Source organism: Mauremys reevesii, linkage group 11 (assembly GCF_016161935.1).
Source record: "Mauremys reevesii isolate NIE-2019 linkage group 11, ASM1616193v1, whole genome shotgun sequence".
Classification (NCBI taxonomy): Eukaryota; Metazoa; Chordata; order Testudines; family Geoemydidae; genus Mauremys; species Mauremys reevesii.
The window spans coordinates 4,756,378-4,781,341 of NC_052633.1; the positions used below are offsets into that span (position 1 = coordinate 4,756,378).

At 54.3% G+C, this 24,964-nt stretch overlaps 1 protein-coding gene across 2 annotated transcripts in view; it reads right to left on the bottom strand.

Annotated features, from left to right (window-relative positions):
- Nucleotides 1–13,056: 13,056 nt before the first annotated feature.
- COL6A2 (collagen type VI alpha 2 chain) overlaps nt 13,057–24,964 on the bottom strand; it is a 50,462-nt gene continuing 38,554 nt past the window's right edge. Inside the window, exon 28 of one of the 2 annotated variants that reach the window (XM_039494683.1) lies at nt 13,057–14,908. In XM_039494683.1, the coding sequence (XP_039350617.1) occupies nt 14,301–14,908 (608 nt within the window). In that variant the 3' untranslated portion in view covers nt 13,057–14,300. Of the gene's footprint in view, nt 14,909–18,554; nt 19,458–24,964 lie in introns of those variants that run through there. The other variant, XM_039494684.1, reaches the window with a different exon arrangement.

Consider the following 24,964-nt stretch of genomic DNA (forward strand, 5'->3'; position numbering starts at 1 on the left):
TCACCTGGGTGTGCAGTTCATGTTTGTACACAGCGCCAGGGCCTGGCAACAAGGGAGGCAAGAGGTGAGAAGCCAGTTACGCAGCTTTATTGCACTCAGCCCGGCCCACAGCATTTCCGCTGCTCTGCCCCCCGCCTGCTCACTGGCTCAGCCGACGATGGGAGGAGGCGGAGCGTATTTAAGGGACTTGTGGTCTGTTCTGTCAGTACCTTTAAGCCGGACCGGAGAGAGCGGCCACAAGGAGCAGCGTCTGTGTCACCGTCTCGTGCTGGTAACGTAGGCAGTTTTGTTTAGTAGCTATAGGCTGCTTGCTAGGCTTGAAATAGTATTGCTCCTTGCAGCACTTTCCCCAACCGTGCTGTGACTGTGTGTGTCTGGGGGTGTGGTTTTGTGTGGGAGTCTGTGAGTGGGTGTGGGGGTATGTGGGGGTATGTGTGAGGGTGCAGGCACCTGATCCAGTGATATAATGTAAAGCTTCAGACAAAGAAGGCAGTAACATGCTAATTGTACCGGGAGTTTGGAATTTGGAAGTTGCTGTTTTTAGCAAAGGGCGGGGGTGGGGGGGATTTTTTTATTTTGGGGCAAATAAAATAGTTGTGTTTGATTTCAGGGTGTTTTTAATAAAAGCAAAGGAAATTGGGACAGGGGGGCACCTAGATGCCATTCATGCCGCCGAGGCGTTGGCGCTGCCCCCTTTGTGTCCCCAGCCCCGTGGTTGGGGTCCCCAGCTGGGAGCCCTGCATTTGTCGTGCGTTTGGACCAGGTCTCTCCCCTCCCAGGTGGGGCCCTACCCCAGGCACTACTGGGCACAAGGGGACACCACCCACCTCATGTTGCTGACCAGCACCTCCTTCCCCTGGTCAATGCAGATCAACGGAGCTTTTGTTTGGCGCAGGGCCCAATGAACCGTCTCGACATTTCCACACTACTATTTTAATTGGGAACAATTAGTCGGAATCGACAGATTCACCAATGGTTCCATCAACTGGAATCTGCATTTTTCAATGGAAAAACAGTTTTGGCTGAAACACTTTGCTGAGCTCTAGGCCAGATCCGTACGTGCCACAGCTACTGAGATCAAAGGCAGCTGCACGCACAGAGGGGCTTAAAAGAAATGAAAACTGATGGAATTTACATGACATTTGTCACCTTCCCTTTCTTCCCTCAGCTCATATGTTCGATCCCTTTCTCCCAGCCTTTGGCTGTCTAGTCTGTTTAGATCCTAAACTCTTTGGGGCAAACACTGTCTCTTAGACAGGTGCAGAGCCTGGCACGGGGGGCGGGGGGGCACTTTTGGTTGGTCCCTGGGCACTGCCACAATGCCAATCATATCTCACCTACTCCCTGTCTACGGCTGCAGAGCCATTTCTGCCAGGCCAGCCACGCAGTGAGATTTCTGAGACTAGCGCTGGTGCTTTGGGATTCTGACTGTTCCTGGCCCAAGGAGAAGCCAAGGGGCTACCTGCTGTGGGCTATAGGTATCCCGAGGGTGCTGGTCCCTTTGCAGGAAGTTGTAGCTGTGTTGCCTCTGCAGTTACATTATGCAGAGGGCCCAACTGGAGCTTATATATGAATAGAGCCAGCGGCGCTACCCCTGGGCTGACTAAAGCCCAGTTAGGCAAGGGTGACCAGAGGGCAAGTGTGAAAAAGTGAGATGGGGGTGGGGGTGGGGGGTAATAGGCGCCTATATAAGAAAAAGACCCCAAAATCAGGACTGTCCCTATAAAATCGGGACATCTGGTCCCCCTAAGCTAGGCTAAGAGGACAGGAGAAGAGCACTGGACTTTCAAGCTGTCCTAAAGGCTGCTCTGTGACCTGGAGCTGAGTAGCCATAACCACAGAGCTCGGGGGAGGCTCTGGTTTGAAATGAGGAGTTTATTTCACGCTCTAAGGGCAAACTCTGTAGCCCCAAAACCGGCCTTTAGATGCTGCTGGCTCGTTCCTGAGGCCGGAGTAGTGAATCCGTGCAGAGGAGGTTGGCACTTTACCTTGGTGTGGGCCAGCAGCCAGATACTAACTTGGGGAGCAGGGAGCGAGTGTGACTCAGAGGGGCGTTGGCGTGACAGTGGCCCTCGGGCGGTGCCACGTATGCACCAGCCAGCGCCCAGGGCTGTTTGCAAGCCACAATCTAGCCCAGAGCTGCTGGCTGTGGAGACGCTGGGCTGGAGCCAGCAGGGCTGCTAGCTGCTGTGCTGTAAGGAGCCTGGGGCACACGCTGCAACGGGCGGCAGGAATGCCAGGCTGGCAGAGTGCGGTGGGCATTGCGTGCCAGCAGGGCCAGGCTGCACGGGAGTGGCAGCAGGGGCATTCACTGCATGACACCAGGAGAGCGGGACACACGGTGCTGCTCCGGTGGCTCCGGGCTGGTAGCTCAGAGCCAATCCCCCGTTCCCGTTCCACGGCCCTGCTCCTGGGCGTTCCCGCTGCCGCAGTGTGAGTGGGCACAGCACACGGCAGCATGGGGCCCCACCCCACTGCAGACAGACACGTGCTGTCCAAGCTGCCCCTGCCCCTTTGGAGACAAGGGTGGGTTTGCGGGGGGAGGGGGCAGCTGGCCCTGTGGGTTTGCTGCTCCTGTTCCTTGCGCTGTGTAGTCAAGCAGCCCCTCGAGGCCCCAGCTGAGCTGAGGAGTCCCTGGTGCTGGGTGCTGCACACGCACCGGGACAGGCCGTGCTCTAAGAGCGGCTGCCAAGGCAGACCAAGGTGGCAGGGGAAGTGCCCAAGGTCACCCAGCAGCTTGTGGCAGAGACAGGACGGGAGCCCAGGCTGGCAGCCTGCTGGAGCAGGGCGTGTGTGTGCGGTGCCATCGCACACTGGCAGCACCTCCCCTCGTCGTGCGGGTGGGGGGAGCTGGAGTGCACTGGTGCCTGCCCAGCCCCATGCGGGAGGGACAGCGCAGCTGGGCAGAACCCCGAGGAGCCGCCCCAACCCTTGGCTGGGCACCCACTGGCCAAGAGGAGACAGGCAATAGCCTGGGCAGGGCCCTGCTGCTGGCTCTGTGCCCTGCACCTGCCTCCTCTGGCCACGGCTTGGCTCTCTGGGAGGGCGTGGGCAAGGGCCAGCAGAACCGGAGCCCCTCCCCTGTGCTGGGGGGGCAGGGCCCGCTCACTCCCTACTGCCCAGGGATGGGGCAGTGCAGGGGGCGCAGGCTGCAGGTCGGGACTGTTCTGCCTCCCTGCTGATGGCGCTTTTCCGCGGTTTGCTGCACTGGTGCAGAGAGCGGCTGCAGGGGCGTGAGGGAGGTGAATGGAGGGCGGGGGGAGAAACCGTCTGACCAGGACTCTCCTTCCCTTGCAGGTGCTGAGGAACCCCCCCGGCATGTGGTGTCCGAATGCAGGTGAGACCCCGGCTCAGCACAGGCCGGCCTGCTGGGAGGAGCCGGGACGGGCTGTTTCCTGCTGCTTTGCTTAAAGCTGGGGAACTCGAGGGCTGTTTCCTGGGCCTCAGGCTAAGGCCAGTTCCTCTGTTCTACGGGGACCCAGACGGGTTTCAGGGCTCTCTGTGTGGGGCTATGGCTAAAGCGGGGATTGGCTGGGAGCCAGACAGCAGGGCTGTCTCTGGGAGATTTGCCCGTGTAAGGACTGCAGCACCCAGCCCTCCCGGAGCGTGACGTGTGGACATGTATGTGTGTAATGTCCATGGCCTGGTTACTGGCCCCATTCTGCCTCCTCACCTCCCCCAGGCCCCTTACTCTGGAGCTGGCAGGCCACTGAAATCAGGCAATGCCCTACTCAGCGCGAGCCGTCTTGTTGCCGGCCCAAAGGGCCCGAGGGGGGGCAACAGCGGGGTTCGTTGCCCGGTGTGCGTCGCACTAATTAACACACCAGGGTGGAGAAGCAAACCAAGTTTATTTGCGCCCAAATAAGGTGCAAGGGAGAAATAGCCATCTCAAATCCTGCACACCCGCACGCAGGCGGGGTCCCAGTATTTATATCTTAAGCTGTTTGTGTAAGCCTTTTGTTTTGTTTTCCCCCTCACCCCTCCCTTCCCAACAGCAGTTACTTTAAGCATTACATTTTAGTGTGTTAGAAAAGTTCCCGTCCGCATGCTTATCTTTGGCCTTGTCGGCCCAGGCGCATGTAGACTTTCCCCCTTCCTATCACTACCGCTTTTGCTACTTTGAGCAAAGCTACAGCTGTTAGCTGTTTGCTAGAAAAGCTGACTATTACACATTTTGATTTTAGGCTGTTAACATTTAGGTTGGTTAAAGTTCACAAGATGGAGTTGCTTTGGCGCATGTAGACCCAGAGCAGGGGGCTTCATCGACACTCGTGGTCCTCCACCCCCCCCCCGAGTTACCTGGTAGCTATGCCTAGTGACACCAACAGGCTGGCCGAAGCAACTGCAGCATGGACTGGGTCATTGTGAGGATGGGTGAAGGGCCCTGGCCCTTCTCTAACGCATCTCCTCTTCTTTCCTTTGGTCTGGCAGGAGCGCCTGGTGGGATGCCCCCACCAAATGCACCATATTGTCCCCCTCCCCCTGGACCATGCCCTGGGCCTGGCATGAATCCATGCCCTCCTGTTGTCTGTCCTCCTCCCCCTCCTGCATGCCCTGGGCCTGGTGGGCCCCACCTGCATGGACACCCGCATGGACACCACCCACATGGACACCCGCATGGACACCACCCGCATGGACACCCGCATGGACCCCACCCGCATGGACCCCCGATGCCCGGTGGACCTGGATGCCCTCCTGGATGCCCTCCTCCTCCTGGGTGTCATCCCCCAGGTGGCCCTCACGGGCACCATAAAAAGCACAAGCATAAGAAGCATGGCCATGGTCACCATGGACACAAGGTACGGAGCCCTGGTCACTGGGGTTTGGGGGCCACGGTGCAGAAGATGCACCATTAGCGTCAGCTCTGTGCTGGGACGCCGCGCAGGGCCCACAGCCCAAGGCCTAGCTGGGCTAGGGACTGCTCTGCTCCCAACCCCTACGTGGGGCTGTGGAGACATGAGAACCCACCCTCTCCGCTCCCTGCAGCCAGGGGACATTACACCAGTCCCTGGAAACATTTTCCTTTCCCTTAAGAGTCGGCTGTTTTCACCAGGTCCCTGGATTCCAGATTAGGGTTTGTATTGGCCAGGGCATCACTGGTTCCTGTATTCATACCCCAAACCAAACCTGCCTGCAGCTACAGGCTACTGCATCGCACCTTGTGCAGCCAAAGCAGTGCAGGACCGGCCCAGCTCTGCTGGGAACCCAGGTGTTCCTACAGTCAGCATCAGAGGGAGCAGGCCTAGCACGAGCCACAGCTCAGGGCACTCGGGTGGGACGGAGAACTCAGCTCAGCACTAGTGTTGCCAACCCTCCCGGACTGGCTGGGAGTCTCCCGGAGTCGGCCTCCACCTCCCAGATGCTATTGAAAGGAATCGGGGAGATTTGAATAGGCCAAAAGTCCAGTTGGGGGCCCAGTGGGGCTAAGGCAGGCTCGCTACCTGCCCTGGCTCTGTGTGGCTCCCGGAAGTGGCGGCATGTCCCCGTGACTCCTAGGCAGGGGCAGCTCTAGGATTTGCGCTGCCCCAAGCAAGGCGGCACGCCGCGGGGCGCGCTCTGGCGGTCGCCGGTCCCACGGCTCCGGTGGACCTCCCGCAGGTATGCCTACGGATGCTCCACTGGAGCCGCGGGACCAGCAGACCCTCCGCAGGCACGTCTGCGGGAGGTCCACCGGAGCCGCCTGCCGCCCTCCGCGGGATGCTGCCCCAAGTGCGCGCTTGGCGCGCTGGGGTCTAGAGCCGGCCCTGCTCCTAGGTTCAGGCAGGGGTGGCCAGAGAGTCTCTGTGCGCTGCCTCTGACCTGAGCACTGACTCCGCAGCTCCCATTGGCCGGAAAGCATGGCCAATGGCAGCTGCAAAGGCATGGCGCCGCCTTTGGGAGCCACCGGAGGTAAGAACTGCCTGGAGGCCGCATGCCTCACTCTCTCATGCACCCCAGCCCCAGCCCAGAGCCCCATCCCTCACCCAAACTCCCTCCCATGGCTTGCACCCTGCACCCCCTCCTGAACCCCAACCCCAGCCTGGAGCCCCCTCCCACTCCCAAACTCCCTCCCAGAGCCTTCAGCCTGCACCCCCTCCTGAACCCCAGCCCCAGCCCTAGCCCTGAGCCCCCTCCTGCACCCAAACTCCTTCCCAGAGCCTGCACCTCCTCTCGCACCCCAACCCCCTGCCTGAGACTGGAGCTCCCTCCCACAGTCTGCATTCATCGGCCCCACCCCCCAGCCGAGAACCCACACTCCCTCCCACACCCCAACCCCCTGCCCCAGCCCGGTGAAAGTGAGTGGCAGGGGAGAGTGAGCAATAGAGGGACGGGAGATGGAGTGAGTGGGGGGCAGGGCCCCAGAGAAGGGGCAGGGCACAGGTGTGGCTGTGGGTCAGGAAGCAGGGTAAGGTGCGATCAGACAGCTGGCAGTCCTACTCAGCACAGAGTGTCAGAGCCGCGACGTGGCACCTCGCCACACCTCACAAGGCAGCCGGGATCCCAGCACGTTGCCCAGCGCCACGCCCAGCCTGCAGCCTGTGGCCAGCCTCACTCATGTACCGGGACACGTGGCTGCAACAAACCAACCCAGCTTGCTGGGCGCGATGCCTTTGTAAACACCCGTCATCCAGCCGGAATATCCCTCTGCCTCGGAGCCCGGTGCTGGGAGCCCTAGCAGGGCCTGACTCCCTGCCTGAGGCCCCGAGTCCGCACAGACACGTGCACATGCTCAGCCTTAGCTTGTAAGCAGCACCTGGAAATCAGCGCTGCTAAGGCCGAGGGACCGTCAGGCATGTGCACACGTCTTCGCAGGGCAGGGCCTTAGCCTCCTGCTGGGGACAGGGTCCCGCACGTGCTGCCGCAGCCCCAGGGGTCCTGGGGTGCAGTTAGTGGCTATTCTACTTGGCTGGGCTCAGGCGCGGGGACTGGCCCCTAGAATCACGTGGCGGATGTAGAGAAGCCCAGCAGCATGGGGGGGTGCAGAGGTTCGGGGCTGAGAACTGGACTCAAAGCCCAGCCTCCCCCCCCCGCAGTGCCAGGGGTTGCAGGTCGGGCTGTTTCAGTGTCTCCCTGCACAACCTGTCTCTGCCGGAGCGATTCCTTTCCAAGGGGAAGCAGCCTCCTGGCTGGTAACAAATAGTGTGCAGTGGGCTCATTGTTTAGTGTTGTGAGGTGTCCGTCTGCCAACTGGGCCTGGCCACTGCTTTCTCTGTGCCCAGGGCCTTCTCATCACACTGGGCATGCTCGGGGGCCAGGGCTGCAGCCCTCCTGCCTCCTTCCTGCTGGCAAGGCCTGGCCGGGAGTGTCCCCAAGCCTGCCAGGGCTGTTCCTGAAGGGGAGCTCGTGGGCTTGTGCTTCTCTCAAAGGTCGGACCTTCCACCTTCGCACCCCTGCCCATTCCTCAGTGCCTGAGCAGTCCTGCCCCCCCCACCCCATGCCTGCCGCAGGCCTGGCTAGGAGAGCTGGCATCAGACTCCCTAGCGCTGTCTGCTACGGGCGAGCAGAGAAACCAGTTACTAGCCCCGGCCGTCCCTCCGAGGAGCCACCGGAAAATGATGCCGAAGTGGAGGGCACCACGACAGGTGACACGGGAGCAGCCAGAGTGTAACTGGCCCGGCAGCAGGGCCAGCTCCCGTCTTCTGAGACAGGCTGTGGGATGGTAACTGCTGTGAATGCAGACAGCCGTGGGAGAGGGCTATTCTCACAGTATCTAATACACCTCAATCCTTGTCCCTTTCAGCATGGAAGTGGATCGAGCAGCAGTTCTGACTCAGATTAAGAAAGCGCCTCCCACTGGCCTGGCTCACATCTGTGGCACAGCAGCAGCAGAAACCAAATACAATTTAAGAACATCTGTTAGTTCTCTCCAGTTCACTCTTCTGCTGCCCTTTGCTTCCTCTTCTAAATGAACCTCATGTAACCATGTGACTAGTGATTCTCTTCTGTTTGGTTTGTTCAGTTTCTGTCTGGAAGCATTTTAAGCTCATGACCTGGCTCATTTCCCCTCTGTCACTGAAGAGATTTCCCCTCTTTTGGAGCCCCTCTGCCGGGTAGTATCAGCAGCCACTAGGGCTATGGTCGATACCTGGGGGTTCCTCTTCACATTGCTCACCAGAACCGGCGTGATCCCCGAGCCAGATATCTGGGAAAACTGCACACCGCCCCAGTCGCCTCTGCAAGGCAGTTCTTCCCCATGCACAAGCCCGAGTCTGGCACAACAAACAGTGATTTAAGCGGGGTGGGGGCCTCACTGCTGCTGTGTCTGCTCCCCAGTGCTCCCGCCCCTCCCAAGGTCTAAGGCTCAGTGATTTCAATTTTAGTGGTCACTGAGAAGGGACATGGACTCTCTGTTGGGTCTATGCAGCTTCATCTTTAATCGCTGGAGGGGGAGGATCAAATGAAATCTAGGACCCTTAAACAAAGTCCTTCCTCCTCTTGCCCCAGAAACACCTGACTCCACCCTATCTGCCCATGACTTGGGAGTTACTTCACTACCCCTCGCTTAGCGAGGAGGGTGGCCTGTCAATCAGGCTTACTCCTGGGGGGATTCTGCACCAAAAAATTAAAATTTCTGCACGATATCTTAAAATTCTGCAAATTTTTATTTGTCAAAATAACTTTACATAATCACGCCAGTTTCAATTATTTTGGTAATTTATTTCAAAATACCTGTCAGCAGGTATGTCTGTAACAATGCAGACACACACAAATATTCCCCAGGAGTAGAGAGTTAAAGAAACCCCAACAGCCCAGTTCCTGTTTCTCCGCCCCCTTCCCCACCAGAGTCCAGCCACAGTCACTCTCCCTCCTTCCCAGAGCCCAGCCACAGCCCCCCGCCCCCAAGCCCAGACACTCCCCCCAATACCAGTCAGCTCTGTGTTCTTGGGGAACCAGGATGCAGTATCCAGCCTGACTCATGAAAGACACCCCTCCCCCACAGCCTCTGCTTAAACCAAAACCCATGGGAGGAAAAAACTTGCAGAGAGCAGTGAAGGGTGTTGGGAGACACACCTAGACCCCTCCTGACAAGGGTGACAAGATTAAGACCTCTCCATTAGCATACAGAATGGAGAGCAGAGACGACTCCCCTAGCCTCACCTGCATGAAAGATGGGTCAGGGAGACATCTCAATTTGCATACAGAATGGAGAACACACAGGGGCGGCTCTAGGTATTTTGCCGCCCCAAGCACGGCAGGCAGGCTGCCTTCTGCGGCTTGCCTGCGGGAGGTCCCCGTCATCACCAAAGGCAGCCTGGGAGGAGGGGAGGTCGCCCAGGGACCGGACTGACCCTCCTTCTGCAGGCAAGCCGCCGGCTGCCTGCCTGCTGCCCCTGGCGGCAGCACCCCCCCCGTGGCTTGCCACTTGCCACCACCGCTGGTGCGTGGGGCCTGGGCTGCCCTGCAGAACAGAGAACCGCACTGAACTCTAGGACCAGAAAGCAGGGACACACTGCATCATGGGAATCTGCTCAGATCTTAATGTGGAACCTACACCTGCCACACACCTGCCCACCCAGCAGTTCAGCAACCCATGTATCATTCTAGTAATGAATGACCAAAATATATCCAAAATACTTGAGTGGTGAGCTCCTGGAAACATGACCACCCACCATACCCACCATACATCAGTAGAGTGATAGCTAAAATTGTCTAGCCTAAAGAATCAGAGTCAGTCATCACCCTACCCTCAAAACAAATACCATGTTCTTTTCTCACAAAAATCCCCTTTCCTCTCAAAAAATCCTTACCACCCTCCAGTCAGTTCTTCTGCATCTGTATCCAAACTGCCTCTGAGTTGGCAGCAACAGCGCCCTCTGATTCAGCAGCAAGCGCTTTCACAGCAACAATGGCTCCCGCTTCAACACCACAATGCAAAACCAGGCCGAGCCCCCACCCAGTGACCTGGCACCACCTATCACCCCTCCCCGGCAACTCTAGGCACCACGTCCGTCAAGTCTAGACACGGAGTCTGAAAAAAAAAATTCTTTTAATAAAGGAGAAACACAAACACGATCATTGGGAAAAAACAATAAAAAAAAAATTATACAGAAACTCTAAGCAAAAATTTTCCCCTTTTCCCCCTTTGGTCTTGTCCTTAAAGTCCAGGTCTTAAGTCCAATCAAAGTGAAAACTCAAAAGCCCAAGCTCTCTCTCCCAGAGTTCAAATCCCAGAGTTCAAAATCTGCCCCTGGTGGGGTTGGGAGGGGGGTGGAGGGTGGGGGGGGCAGGGGCACAGGGGGTGGCCAGGCCGCTCGCAGGCCCAACTGCTCCGCCTTGCTCCCCTCCACCACAGCCAGCTCCACTACACCAGCTCCAGCCACTCTCCCACTGCCTCCAGCCCTCCCAGCCAGCCGCCTCCCTGCTCCCCCAGCCAACCTGCCCCGCCATCCTGCAAACTGCCCTCCTCTCTCCATAAGCTGCTCCACTTCTCACAGCCCATGCCACTAGTTAACACAGGCTAACACAGTAGTCTCTCCTCTCACCAGTTAAAAAGTGATCTCAGCTTGCAAGCTTTCAGTTAGTCAGCTGCACTTCAGTGAGGCCAGCCACAAGTCAGCCACAGGAGCTCTGAAAATGCTGCTTAATGGAATCAAAATTAGCTCTGCTCTTCAACAGTGGAGAGAGGAGGCCATGCAATTGGTGTTCCAGGCCCTCAAAGGGGACCCCATACCAGGGGCAGACAAGCACACCAAACCCCAACCTCTCTCATTTCACTGGGTTTTGGCGCCCATGTCCCTTGTCTAGCAAGTGCTACTTAATTGATGTTGAGACATCTCTGGCATAAAGCAGTCTCATACTTCCTCATTCACATAATCAGGGTGACAACATTTTATTCCTCCTGCCCCAATAACAAAAAAATTGGGGATCCCAGAGCTGTCAAAATAATAATCCCAGGCTGCCATGGTCTATACTAGGCAGGGTGGGTGTGCCAATGCAAATACCTGAAATTCCTTTCCACACTCTCCATAATTCACCACCAGATGTCAGGGTAGAGCTCATCCTGACTCTGCTTACACATCAGTTCCACTGGGACTCCATATTCTCCTGACTGATTGTGCTGGGGGCTTTGCCTGTCTCCTGCCCTCAGGACCCTGAGCTACCACCATCACGTGGGAACCCCAACTAGTTCAAGCTTCAGGGAACGGTGAGATCCCCCTTCTCTCTCTCTCTCTCTTTTCCTTTCTATCTTAGGTATTAACCTGTAATAATGTAGGTTATATTGGTCTAGCCCTCCTTATGTAGTTATCACTATTATTTAATAAATAACTTTTATGGTTAAGTTGGTTGCTTCTCTCTCTCTTGCTGAACTTTACTCTTTTGTGTTTTTACTTCCCCCCATTCACTCTACAGCAACGCTTCTTTTACCTAAGCTACAGATCCCTGCAGCACCCACAATACTGTGGGGTTTGCTCACCAGGTAGGTTACTGCCAGTACAATTGTGATGTGAGATTGGGGATAGGGACGTGCTGAATCTGGGACGCATAAGGGTAACAGCTTGAAAGTGCTGCTTGACCCAGTCCATGGAGCCCAGGGGCAGATAAGGAGACGTAGCTTGGAAGTGCTGCTTCATCCAGCCCAGTGAGTCCCCAGAGCTCAGCCACGGCCCCCATAGCCCAGACACTCACAACTCCCTTCCCCCTAGCCCAGCTCAGCCACGGCCCCCATAGCCCGCTGGCCTAGACACACACCAGACCCCAGAGAGCCACAGGGAGAAACAGCCTGAAGCTGGATTTCCTGTTCACCGCCCTCTCCTTCCTTCAGGGTGTGCTGGAAACTGCAGCTCCTGGGAACCCTCCAGTTCCCTCCCCATCCCCCCGGCTTTGTCCTGTATTTGTGAGATGGGCTCTGAGGGTCCAATGGCCCCTAGTGGCAGCCAACTTCTCTGCAGCCCATTTCTGTGGGGGGGAAAGGAAATTCTGCTCATCCAACATTAATTTCTGCAAAATTCTGCACTGCGCAGTGGCGCAGAATTCCCATAGAAGTAATCAGGATATGCTACGTTCTGCTGCACGTGACTCATACAATAAGGAGAACAACATTTCATCACCCACCTCCAAGAATTACATGACATTTAACCCAAAACAGCCAAACTTGATCACATTGACAAAGCAGGGCTGTCTGCTGAGCACACTGGAAAAATAGGCATGTCTATGGAAATGTAGTCTGTGCCTCAGCTCCCCTAGTCTATACATAGGTGGCTGGGCATTCAGGGTCACTATGGAATGAGGTAGCCAATCCCCATGAGGTGCTGGGTGGGCAGAGTCATGGAATGACATAGTCAGTCCCTTCAATTCTCTGCAAGTACAATAATCTCCTAGGTTGGTGGAGAGTGTCCCCAGTGAAATCCCTGCCGCTTTTGACTCTGTCCAGCCAGGACTAACATGCTATAATGGCTAGGGAGGGGTCACTGACATTATCTTCCTTATTGGTCTCCCCACAGCACAAAGGTCCTATGGAACAGAGGCTTCTTAGAAAGTAAGTATGCCCAGTGGTCTGTGATGGGATGTTAGATGGGTTGGGATCTGAGTTGCTATAGAGAACTCTTTCCTGGGTGCTGGCTGGTGAGTCTTGCCCACATGCTCAGGATTTAACTGATTGCCATATTTGGGGTTGGGAAGGAATTTTCCTCCAGGGCAGATTGGCAGAGGCATGCTGGGAACTGCAGCTCCTGGGAACCCTCCAGTTCCCTCCCCAGCCTTCCTCTGCAGCATGGGGCACAGGTCACTTGCTGGGGGATTCTCTGCAGCTTGAGGTCTTCAAATCACAATTTGAGGACTTCAATAACTCAGACATAGATTAGGGGTTTGTTACAGGAGTGGGTAGGTGAGATTCTGTGGCCTGCGTTGTGCAGGAGGTCAGACTAGATGATCATAATGGTCCCTTCTGACCTTAAAGTCTATGAATCTATAACCCTCGCCCCCTAGTGCTGCTGGGACTCACTCAGGAATTATAGGGCATGGGACTTCAGTTGTGTGATGGTGATTTGCATCAGCATGGGGGATCTGGCCCTTTGACTCCACTTGAGATGCCCCAATTGACACCAGGTAGAACCTGAGTTCATTTCCCAGGTGCACCAAACACACACACACCACACAATAGTTTTAGGGTGGGGTAGTTTATTTATTGATTTATTTTGCAGAGCACAAGCTGAGTCCAGGGCTGGATGTCATTCAGGCGACCCCAGTCGCATGTGTGCTCTAAGCTGCAATTTCCTGGTTTCACATGCACACCCTTGGGTGCGCTCCAGCTCAGACCACCCCGTCAGGAGCCTGGCTGGGTGCTGCCACCCAGCCTGCACGCTGGTCCTCCCCATGAGGACTCTAATGGAGGTGATAAATGCACAGGCACTCAGGAGAGATGGGTGATGGTAGCAGAAAGAAGCAAGACAAGGAGAGTTGCACAACAGTCTGGATGCAGGAGGCCAGTGAAATGCAAGGCAGATGTAGTGGTGAATGGGTCATATGGGAGCATAAGGAATGGTTCAGAACTTGGGCTAACAGACCAACCCATCATTGCTAAGGAGGGGGACAGGTAACCCCCTGGTATGAACAGGTAACAATGCAATGGAAGTGCACTTTGCTGGTCACATCGAGACATACCATGATGTACCAGAGGCAATGTACCCCCGAAGCCGCTCAGCAAGGGCAGGGGGAGAGGTGAGCGGGAAGAGAAGGTGCTCACCCATGGAACACGTCAAAGCCTGGGAATGCCACTAGGACAATGAAGGATCCAATTATTTTTCTTCTACTCTTTTTAACTATGAATAAACCTGAGGTCCAAGCTCAGTGCACAGGCCCACTTAGAAGCCATTGAGCTTGATCCTGTCAGCAACAGCAGTGGGGATGTACTGCCCCCAGCACGATGCAAGCTCCGCCTAGGAATGCTTGGGAAGGTGGGGGGAGAGGGGCTGTGGGGCGGGTGGCTGGACACATTCTTGGATGCCAGAGATGATTCTTCTTCCTGCTGAATTGGAAAGCTTTGCTGCCCCGCTGTTTAGCACCCATAGGATCACAGCACACACCCTAACGGAGCGTTTAGTTTGCTTAGGGCATGACAAATGACATGGTATGGCTCTGAATACTTCTTTGATCTTGGTTATAATTAGCACCATTAACGTGAGTGACATTGTTGTTCATCATGAAAATAATAAAAAAAAAATCAGCTTCAAACTTTGGTTAAAAAAGAGACAGTCCAGAGGGCAGTTTGTACCCACCACTCTGGGCCTGCTTACAGCCATAGAGTGGCAAGAGAACAAAACAAACCAAGGAATATCATGGGTGTGTGTATTGGCGACGGAGAACGTGCACATTCTCCTGAACTAACATATCCACCTAATGAACCTGTCGAAGAAGCCGGGTTGGGAGAGGCTGACATAGTCCTTCTCCCGGAAGATGGCAGCTCGGTCCCCTAGGCCAATCTTCAGCAGGACATCCATGTTCACATCACTCCCCAGGGCCACCACTGTGGGCATGACATCCTGCTTCTTCATGGAGTTGATGGCCTCATTGAGATTCTTGCTGCCCGTGATGCCGTCGGTGATGAAGACGAAGGAGAGCTCGGCGTTGCGCCGGGCAGCCCTCTGCTGGTTCTGCGGGTTGATGACGATGTTGTTGATGGCATGGATGATGGCCGAGCCGATGTTGGAGGAGGAGTCCAGGTACTTGATATTGGACAGGGCCTCTGAGATGTAGGTCATGTTGTATGTCAGGGGGAAGATCACCTCCTGCTCTCTTTCGCTGCCATACTGCAGGAGGGCGATCCGCGCATTCATGTTGTCGTTGTCACCCCTGGCCAGCGTGAGGCGGTTGGACACCTCCTCCACAAAGTGGTGGGCCCTGCGGAAGTTCACCTCGCCCGTTCGTTCCGAGCCATCCAGCAGGAAGACGATGTCGACAGGGCGCTGTGTGCACTGAGCCACCGCCAGCTCTGTGGGCAGAGGGAAAACAGTCACATCGAGCCTGGGGAAAAGGAGCCAGAGGAGGGCTCCACCATTTCCTCACACTGCCTAGGTTGGATGAGAGTAGTGTGTTTGTGGGGGCAACCCCCGCTGCTTCCCTGGAGCCCCAACCCTCTCCTCTGGGACTCCAATGCAATGGTGCAGTGGGAGGCCACTGGCTCTGCAGCCACCCCAGCCTCTCTGGTGGCAGCCCCTGGCGTGGGGGACAGGCCAGCACACAGGCTGGCAGACAAAGGCCAGGAAGCCCTCTCCTTGCCAAGGTCCAGTGGAAGGAGAAGCCCCAATCAGTGTCAGAACAGGCGAAGAGGGGACTGACTCTCTGCCCTTGCCCGGTCCGCTGCTCCCCGGCAGCTGTCTTGTGAACCCAGTGGTCTGGCCATTCCCTGGGGCACTGCGCTACCTGGGGGAACAGCTGTTCTGCCGGGGGTGTCTTCGCTGAGCTCCTCTCAGAGAGCCCCAGCACCCTCAGGCCGGGGCTGTTGGAAGGGGGAGAGTATAACAAAGCCTTGTAGGGTTTCCCTGACCGCTCCCCCCTGCCAAGCCCCTCTGTCCCAGGGCTGAGAGCTGCCACCAGTCAGTTCCAGCAGGGATCCTGCCCCAGAGCAGTAAGACCAGGAGAGCTGCAGGCACCTACCGATCGTAGGCGCAAGGGATGAAGCCATGGGGGAAAAGGCTGTTTAGACTCTGCCTGGCCTGTCCTCAACAAGTGGGTTTTCCATTGTGCCAGGCCAGGCCCCTGAGCCCAGCTGCTGGCTGAGCAGGGCACAGAGCGCTCGGTCCCAGGGGTGGGGCTAGGGCCAGCGTCAGAAAGGGGCTCACCCGTCACTCACCTCAGCCCCGTGCTGTAACCCGCAGCAGAGAGGTCAGCCTGAGCCTCCTGCCACCCCGTTCAATGGCCGGGCGCCCTCAGAGCCGGTTGGAACATGGGCGTGCTCCCTGCCTGGCATGGAGGGGCACATCTGCGGGCTTCAGGCCCATTCACATCACACCCCCACACCGGCTCCACTCTCAGGGCAGCCGTGGGTGCGGCTGCCCTTTCAGTCAGGGGGATCATGCACCTGCCTGTGTGGGGATGAGCTGCCTCCGAGATCCCTGCTTGGCATGGCCTGATTTCAGGTGCGGGAGGGAAGGGCCCCCCTAGGCAGGAGGCTCCCCCAAGGTGGGGCAGGGGAAGCAGATCTAGACAAGCTCCTCCTCAGCGTTAGTGGTCCCTGGCGTCACGCTGCCACCCATCATTTGTCTTCCCAGCTGCCAGCCAGGCTGAGGGTGCAGCCAGAGGTCGGGCCGACGTTCCTCCTCCCCCGTGAAGGATGGGGGCTGCTACCATCCACTACCCCGCTGGGACTGACAGGAGGGCTGCCAATAAGCTCTGCAAATCTGCCACCCCCACACTGGGAAAGGAGCATCCCTGAGGCCTGCAATAGCCAGCCCCAGGCCGGCAGCCTGTGCTCTTCACAGCCTGCTGCAACTGCAGTACGGGTCCGTCCCCTGCAGCGTACAGAGCGAGGAGGCTACGGCTGCTCCAGGAGCGAGGCGCTGGGCAGCGTGTGATGCAGGTCGAAAGGAGACAGGGGTAAAGCAGATCAACTGAACAAGCACCACCAGTGCTTTGCTGCGGATAACCCGGCCTGTGCCACGCACACTGACACACCCCTAACACCTGATTTTACAGACGGGGAATTCCGAGCTCTGACAGAACCACCCACTGCCCTGTTCGCAATTCCATCCATGTCTTTTTATTGTTTCCCTTCAATGAAGAGCCCCCGCAGCCAGGGAATCCCTTTGCCATTTCAGGGTGGGCAATCTCACGGCAACCTCCTACCCTTCCCCCGCTTGCAACCCCCTCCCCCCCGAGATCATCTGTCCCCTCAATCCCCCCACCTGTCCGCTGTGCCGCGAGACAGAGGGAAAGACGTGGATTCCACGTCAGAGCCTGCCTGGGGGCTGCTAGGGTTCTCCAGGCGCCATCCCCACTCACTGGCTCAGAACTGCGCAGAGATCCTGAGACTGCCCTCGGAGATACTGTTCTCGTGTTCTGGGGACTTAGATTTCTGCTGATTTGTTTTAATCCTTTTCTGGACGAGCTCTGCCAAGGAAACCAAACAACTAGCCGCAACCTGAGGGGGAGGAGGATAAACTCACCTGGCTAAAACAAACTAAACTGTATTGACTTAGGAGCCGGTTCAGCAAAACACGTCAGGCCTCAGGCAGCCCTGCAGAGCCAGACGGGATTCCTCCTGTGCCAACACTTATGTGTCGTTGGCTCAGGCCAAAGCAGCAACAATGCTCTGAGTTTAGTGCTTCTCAGCTGCACCCCAGCAAGCGAAAGCCACAGGCTCTCTTTGCTGTCGCACGCCAAAATGGGGGTGGTGGTGTGAGGGGTTGTTCACTTCACCCCACCGTACTACGCTGATTAGAGCTACAGCCGAACAAATGGAGTCAGCTGCTGGTAGGACCTCGCCCTGCTCCCAACCCTTGCCCAAAGCTCAAGCCAAGCCAAGCCATTCGAAAGCCTGGCCGAGTGCTGTCAGCCCTTTGCTCAATGTTTGCCAGCCCTGGGATTCTCTGAGCTCCCTCCCACTGGGCAGGCTGGCAGCAAAAGCAGAAAATGGCAGATGCCAGCTGAGGATGCCTATTGCCATGCAGTGCTCAGTCTGGTTTCACTGGCCTCAGAGCTCTGGCTCGTTCTAGCCAGAATTTGGGGTGCAGAGTCACAAAACATTTCTGAGGTTTGCAGATTCCCAGTTCCAGCTCCTGGCCCAGTCTAGCGCTCTGGCAAATGTACCCGCTTCAGGCCCTCGAAAGCAGACAGCATTATAGCCCAAACATCATTGCACGATGGGAGGCTGAGTCCAGTTCTGTGTATTTTCATCTGCATAGTAACTAATGACATGCACAAGACAGCTGAAGTCATCGCAATGAAGCAAACTCAATGTCAGGGGGCTAGCAGAATTCACCCACCGGAACCTAATAAGTACGGAGCCCCCGTACTCTTTGGTCTGCTCTTCTGTAGCTATGGGGGAGAATTTTGGAAGCACAGGTAGCAGCATGGTGCCCAACTCTCTTTCAAAGTCAATGGGAGTTAGGTGCCTTTGAAACTCTCCCCATGTGGTCCCTTGGAGCGGGTTATAATGACCATGGCTCACATGATGGGACTGTAATGTCTCTGAATCGCGTACAGAGCTGGTTAGAAACTTCCCAGGCACAGAACTACAGCATATTTACACCTATTGCCTTACACGTGTATGGTACATTATTATACTTCAGAACGGCACGGGCACTGGGTAACAGCTTTTAGCTCCTTGTTCCGACATGTGCTGTATTTTCCTGCCTAGGACTATGCATGTGGCTTGTAGGACAGCGAGAAGAGCAAGTCCAGTATGACACGACATGCAGGCAGAATGACAATCAGACAAAGACACATGGCACGTGTTGAGACTAGGGCGTTTTCCAGCAAAGGCCAAGGGAGACACAAAGGGGGCCCACCCCGAACTGCTCGCACTGCTGTCTTTTCTTTAATAGCACAGGTTACAGCGCAAGTTGAGTGATTAAACATTGTGATTATAGCAAAGGGGGTAGCGTGCTGGGGCTTCTTGTTTGGGAGCCTGGCCTCTCTCGGGGCTGGCATAACCCCAGGAAAGCCCGGTTAGTTAACACAAAAAGAGAACACAGGCACAGGAGAAAATTCGAGGACTATCAGAACAAAAGCTACGTAGGAAAAGACACATGTTAGCACACATCCCTACACCCATCGCTGAGAAAGGGCTCGCTCTGGCCCTCAGGTACACATCAGCAAGCAGCTTCCCTGCTTCCGCCACGGAGCCCAGGGGAGCTATTTGACACGCTAGCCTGTCATTGCGGGCTTGGCATGTTTAGAAGGCCAGAATAAGAGTGTCTCTTCAGGACAGGACAGCTCCTCTGCAAGCACCCAATGTTCCCTTAAAAAGTGCTGCAGAGATAGTGGGTGAAGCAGGAGCATCTCTCCTGGTTTCTGGGAAGATGCACATGGTGCTCTGGCAGCCACGCTGGAGAGAATCACCCCTGCCACTGGCTGGGAGCCACCAAGCTTCTCTGGGCTCCTCCTAAGCTCAATGCGTCCATCATGGGACCCAGCCCTCAGGGGAATTCTCCAGAGGCACTGTTTACAGGGAACATCGCTTTTCCCAAGAGCGCCTGCTCCAGCTCAGCAGCCATTCCTTGTACAGTGTCCCTAGTGCAAAGCTCAGCAGAGCCCCAGCACGGTTTCTGGATCCCCCACAATTTCACTGTGCACTATTTTAAAAGTGTCAATGAACAGGTCAATCCACTCCTGCCGCTCATGTCCAGTGGCAAACTTGGCGTTCTCGGCGGTATAGGCCAAAGTGGCCACCAGCTGGCTGTACATGCCGGGGTCCTGGATTTCCCGCGTAGAGTTTAGGAACTGGGCGATTGACTCTTTGGTGTAGGGGAAATGTATCTTGACCTCCTCTTCCATGGGGCGGAAAATAAGTGGGTTTGCATTCCCAGGGTTCCTGCCATCTGCAAGTGAGCGTCAAAAGAATATTTTCAGGGCTCGCTAGCACCGCTGCTCAGTTCTCTTACGTACCCTGCACTGTAGGAACAACAGCCAGCACGGGAGGGAGAAGCAAAGACCAAAGCCTGGAAGCTCCGCTGCAGCCCAGTCTCACAAAGTGAAGGGAGAGCTGCTCGTTGCCTCCCATGGGGTTTGGATTGGGCCTTTAGACAGTACTCGGAAGAGGATTTGCTGTAAATGTATGAAGCTTCTATACAGCTATTGATGCATGTCTCCTCCTGCACCTCCCGCTATGGGGAGGGCTGCTGAAGAAGGAAACTGTCCGACCTCCCTCCGAGCAAGGGGTCAGCTGGCCAGGTTGTTTCTGGGCAGCTGTCAGAGCATTTCCAGGGCCAACCCATGCAGAACTCAACTGAGTGCATTGGGGCACAGCCATGGGCAGCTAACGAGGCTTTCATGAGAAACCACCCCATGAACACAGGCCACATTCCTGCACTGCACCGAGCCTGCTCCCTGAAACTTCAAGCAGCGCTCGTCTGAAGTGGCCGGTTGCCTGGGTTAGAAGGGGCCCCCCAGACTCACAGAGTTTAACATGGTTTCCACCCCAGCCTTTACCTCAGCTCAGGTGGGCTCTGTGCTCAGCCCCACATGCTGAGCAGGGGCCCCAAAGCAATAAATACATTGTTCTCCAGCAAGCGCAGCCCTGTGCAGGGCCACCCGGGGGGGGGGGCAAGTGGGGCAATTTGCCCCAGGCCCTGGGCCCCGCAGGGGCCCCGCGAGCCACTCCGGGTTTTCAGCGGCACTTCGGTGGCGGGCACCACCCGGTGAGTACAAGCGCCAAAGCTCTACTGCCACCACTTCATTCTTTGGCAGCGGGTCCTTCCCTCCGAGAGGGACCCGCTGCCGAAGACCCGGCCCTGCCCCAGACCCCCTGAATCCTCTGGGCGGCCCTGGCTGGTTCCATGGGCTGCCTCCTCTGGGTGATGTACCCTGAGGGCAGTATGTGGCTAGGCTCCCTACAGGGCTGGCTCCGCAATGCCGAGGGGCTGTGCGCAGGCCGGCCTACCACTTTGGAGACCTGAGTGTAGAGACATGTTTGTGGAAGATTATAATTTCGAGACACTCCCTCATAGGGGACAGTAGGATGAATACAGGAATTTAGAGAGGTGCCCTGGAAGTGGGGGTGGAGAACCCAAGTGTAGGTGTGCCCAGACCTCTCCAGTTTGTTTGATTGAAAGTTTTATTCCTCTCTCATTCCCTGGCTGGTTGTTTAATGAACCCTAGGATCATTACAGGGCGTGAGAAGTGCCCTCACTGCCAGGTTAACTCCTGTGTTTGAAACGGAAAGCAGAGGCAAGGGGAGCAGGTGGAGGAGCAAACAGTGAAGAACCAAGGCCTGTGTATGTATTTTATGAGCACAACAATAGCTCGACTAGCTTAAGAAGGGGATAAGAAGCCAGAAATGGATATGTTGCAACCTCCATCTAGTCTGTCATTGTCCAGCAAAGTTGCAGAGAACGGGAAAAAATTCAGACAGAGATTCAGGCAGTTGAGAAAAGTGATAAAGTGAAATCATCAATCTTTCTGCATGTTGCTGGAGAGGAAGCGTTGGATAGTTATAACGACTTTAAGTTTGGAGACGGTGGAAGTATGAGGTTAAGTAAAATACTGACTACATTTGAGGAACGGTGCAAGCCAAAAAGGAATGAGACCTCTGAGAGAGACATTTTTACATACATGCCAAAACACCCAAACGAAACCAAACCAAACAAACGAAAAAGCCCATGAGGACACTAATAGCCATATGTCACAGAATTAAGGAAACTTTGTTATCTCTGACCAGAGACTGTCTGCTCACCACATTGTCTTTAATGCCCCCAATGATTCTAAGAGAGAGACTTCTCTGTGAAGGAGACTTAACTTTGGAAAAACCTCTCCAGATATACAGGGCAGCAGAAACTGTGAAAGCACAAGCCAGAGAGCTGAATTCACCAGAAGGGGTTCCCCATGTACTATCCAAGTACAAAGGCAGCTAGCCAGAATAGGTCCAATCGAAGAGTGGAACCACTTGCTATGAAAACCACTTCTATCTGAAGGCTGGGTACAGACGGTCACGTGGAAGTTGTGGATCACAGAATGGCCCCAGACAGTTGGGAAACTGTCATAAATGTGGGGAAAATAGTCATTTTGAAAAATGCTGCAGATCCCAACTGCACAAAAGTCAAGTGCATTCAGTTAAAGACAAGCTGGCTGAGGAGTTTTTCCACAGGCATGCTGGGATCTAGCAAGCCTGATGAGAGGGACTGGATACTGACTATGACAGTGAATGGAGCAATTATTCCACTGAAACAGGACCCAGGAGCTCAGGTTAATATTCTGTCCGGACAATATTATGAGAGACTAAAAATAAGACCAGAACTGGGACCAACAAAAATAAAAGTCACTGGTTATTCTGGAACAAATATACCAGTGAAGGGGATGTGAACTGATAGCATCAACCATAAAAACAACATCTACAGGCTCCCTTTCGTTGTAGTGCCAAAGGAGGAGACACCAACTTTAGGCCTGGCTGCTTGTGAGAAACTCAGTCTGTAAAACTACCAGATCAGTAGTTCTCTCTCTACAAGATCACACTGAATTTGATGATGAGGCATTCGTTCGGGAATATTGTGACTTGTTTCAAGGGCTGGATTGCTTGCAAGGTGAACACAGAATCCCAGACAAACATGCAGATCCCTCCAGTTGTCCATCCATGCAGAAAGGCGCCATTTGTACTCTGTGATAAACTCAAGGCTGAGCTTGCAAGGATGGAAGCAATGAAAGTAATACAAAAAATTGAGGAGCCAGCAGAATGGGTGAGCTCCCTAGTCATTGTGGAGAAAAAGTAACAGCCTGTTCTGCATATGCTTAGATCCCAGAGACCTCAACAAGGCTATAAAAAGAGAACATGTCAAACTACCAACCAGAGAAGAGATTATGGCTCAATTTGCAAATGCTCAATATTTTAGTATATTGGATGCATCCTCAGGATTTTGGCAGCTAAAATTAACTAATAAAGCTCAAAACTATGCACATTAAATACCCCAGTTGGAAGATACAGATTCTTATGCTTACCCTTCGGCTTGGCTTCAGCACCAGAAGTGTACCACAAGACCATACAGATGATCTATGGAAACAATGTCATTGACACCTCAATGGACGACATCATCTAGGACTCAACTAGGGAGGAACATGATTATAGACTTCAGGATGTCCTAGATGCAACTAGAGCTGCAAACCTCAAACTAAATAAGGAGAAATGTGTTCTAGGGGTTACAGAACTGACTTTTGTTGGGGATATTATTTCCAGTGAAGGTGTAAAAACTGATCAGAGGAAGATTTCAGCCATTGAAATGATGCCACGTCCCCACACAAAGAAAGATGTCCAATGGTTCCTGGGAATGGTTAATTGTCTTGGAAAATTCATACCTAATCTATCTCCCAAAGTAGCAGCTTTGAGAAAACTCCTAGAGATAAAAATCAGGGTGCAGAACAGGAGGAATCATGGGAAGGTTTAAAAACAAACAAACAAACAAACGATACAAGAGCCGGTGTTGAAGTTCTATGCACCAGGATGACCTATTAAAATTTGAGCAAACGCTTCATAGTCTGGGTTAGGTGCAGTGATTCTATAGAAGCATGAGGAATATTGTTGGGAACCAGCGGCATATTCAGCCAAATCACTGACTGAGGTAGAAACCAGATACACACAGATCCAGAAGGAGCTTTTAGGAATATTGTTTGCCGGTGAGAGATTCAATCAGTATATTTATGGCCAGGCAGCAGAAGTTGAAATGGACCACAAGCCCAGGATAGTGTTATTTAGCAAACTGTTAAATGACTGCACCTTAACGATTCAAAGCATGATGATAAAGCTGCAAAAGTATGATTTGGTTGTGACCTACACTCCCAGTAAATTCATGTTCACTGCAGATGCACTTTCCAGAGCAGTGGCTCCCGCGAAACCAGAGAAGACTTCAGAGATAGAAATGCAAGCCTATGTAGATTTGATTGTGAAGTCAATTCCAATGGCTATCAGGAAACTGCAACAAACAAGAGGGAAAATGGAGAAAGATGAATAATTGGGGATCCTTAAAGACGTGATAATTAAAGCATGGCCTGAAGAAATAAGCGGTTGCTGTCCAAGTATAAGAGACTATTGGAAGTGCAGACATGAACTTTCTGTGATAGATGGGGTGGTTTTCAAGGGCAGTAAGGCTGTAATTCCAGTGAGCTTCTGAAAAGAAATGCCGGAGAAGATCCACGAGGGTCATTTAGGAATTGAGAAGTGCAACACTGAGCACGAGGGGTGCTGTATTGGCTGCGGATCAACCATGACATTACTAATGTGGTAGGAAGCTGCTTTTCATGCTTGAAGAAGCCAAGCCAACAGGCAGAGCCACTGAGACCTCACCCAGTTCCACAAAGGCCTCATGAGAAGGTTCGCGCTGACTTATTTACCTGGCAATCAAAGGATTATTTAATGGTCACAGATTAGTCTCTATTGCCAGAAATGTGCATGCTGCACAGTACTAATAGTAAATCAGTGATAGACGGCATGAAGGTGTCACGGAGTCCCCGGGCGATGCTCTGGAACTGCTCCCCACAAAGCCAGTCAGGACTTTGGGGAGCCCCCTCTCCCTTGGAGCAGACTGTCTTCAGGGCAATAAGCTCATACGGCTTCACCTCCTGGGTCTCTCCTTGGAGCATTCAGCATATGCCCCTCCGTGCGCTTCCCACAGCGAGTCCACCCAGGCAGGGTCCTGGGGAAGCCAAAGGGTCCTGCCCCCCAACTTCGCAGTCAGATGTGACTCTCAGCCAGCCAGTAAAACAGAGGTTTATTAGATGACAGGAACATGGTCTAAAACAGAGCTTGTAGGTACTGAGAATAGGACCCCATCAGCCGGGTCCATTCTGGGGCCCACTGAGGCAGACCCCCACGTCTGCCCTCACTTCCCATCCCCAGCCAGCTCCAAACTGAAACCACCTCCAGCCCCTCCTTTCTGGCCTTTGTCTCTTTCCCAGGCCAGGAGGTCACCTGACCTCTTTGTTCACCTTTAGCTATTCCCTTGCAGGGGGGGAAGGACCCAAGCATTTGTTGTCAGGATACAGAGTGTCGGCCATTTATGCACACTGGAGACTTAAGAAATGCATAGGGGAAACTGAGGCACCCACACAGTATTCAGAGGAAACATTAAGAACATTCCCATTTTGTCACAGAAGGGAATCTTCTCCAGACATGGAATTCCAGATGAAGTCTTTAGTGATAATGAGCTGCAGATTTTAGACAATTTGCCCTAGATTAGGATTTTCATCACAAAACATCAAGTCCGAATTACCCCCAATCAAATGGACTTGTGGAAAAGTCTCTACAAACAGTAAAGGATCTTATGAAAAAGATTTTTGCCAGTGGGATGATTGGTGTAAAGTGTTATTGGTTTACCGAAGTGCACCTCTGGAGAATGACTTTCCT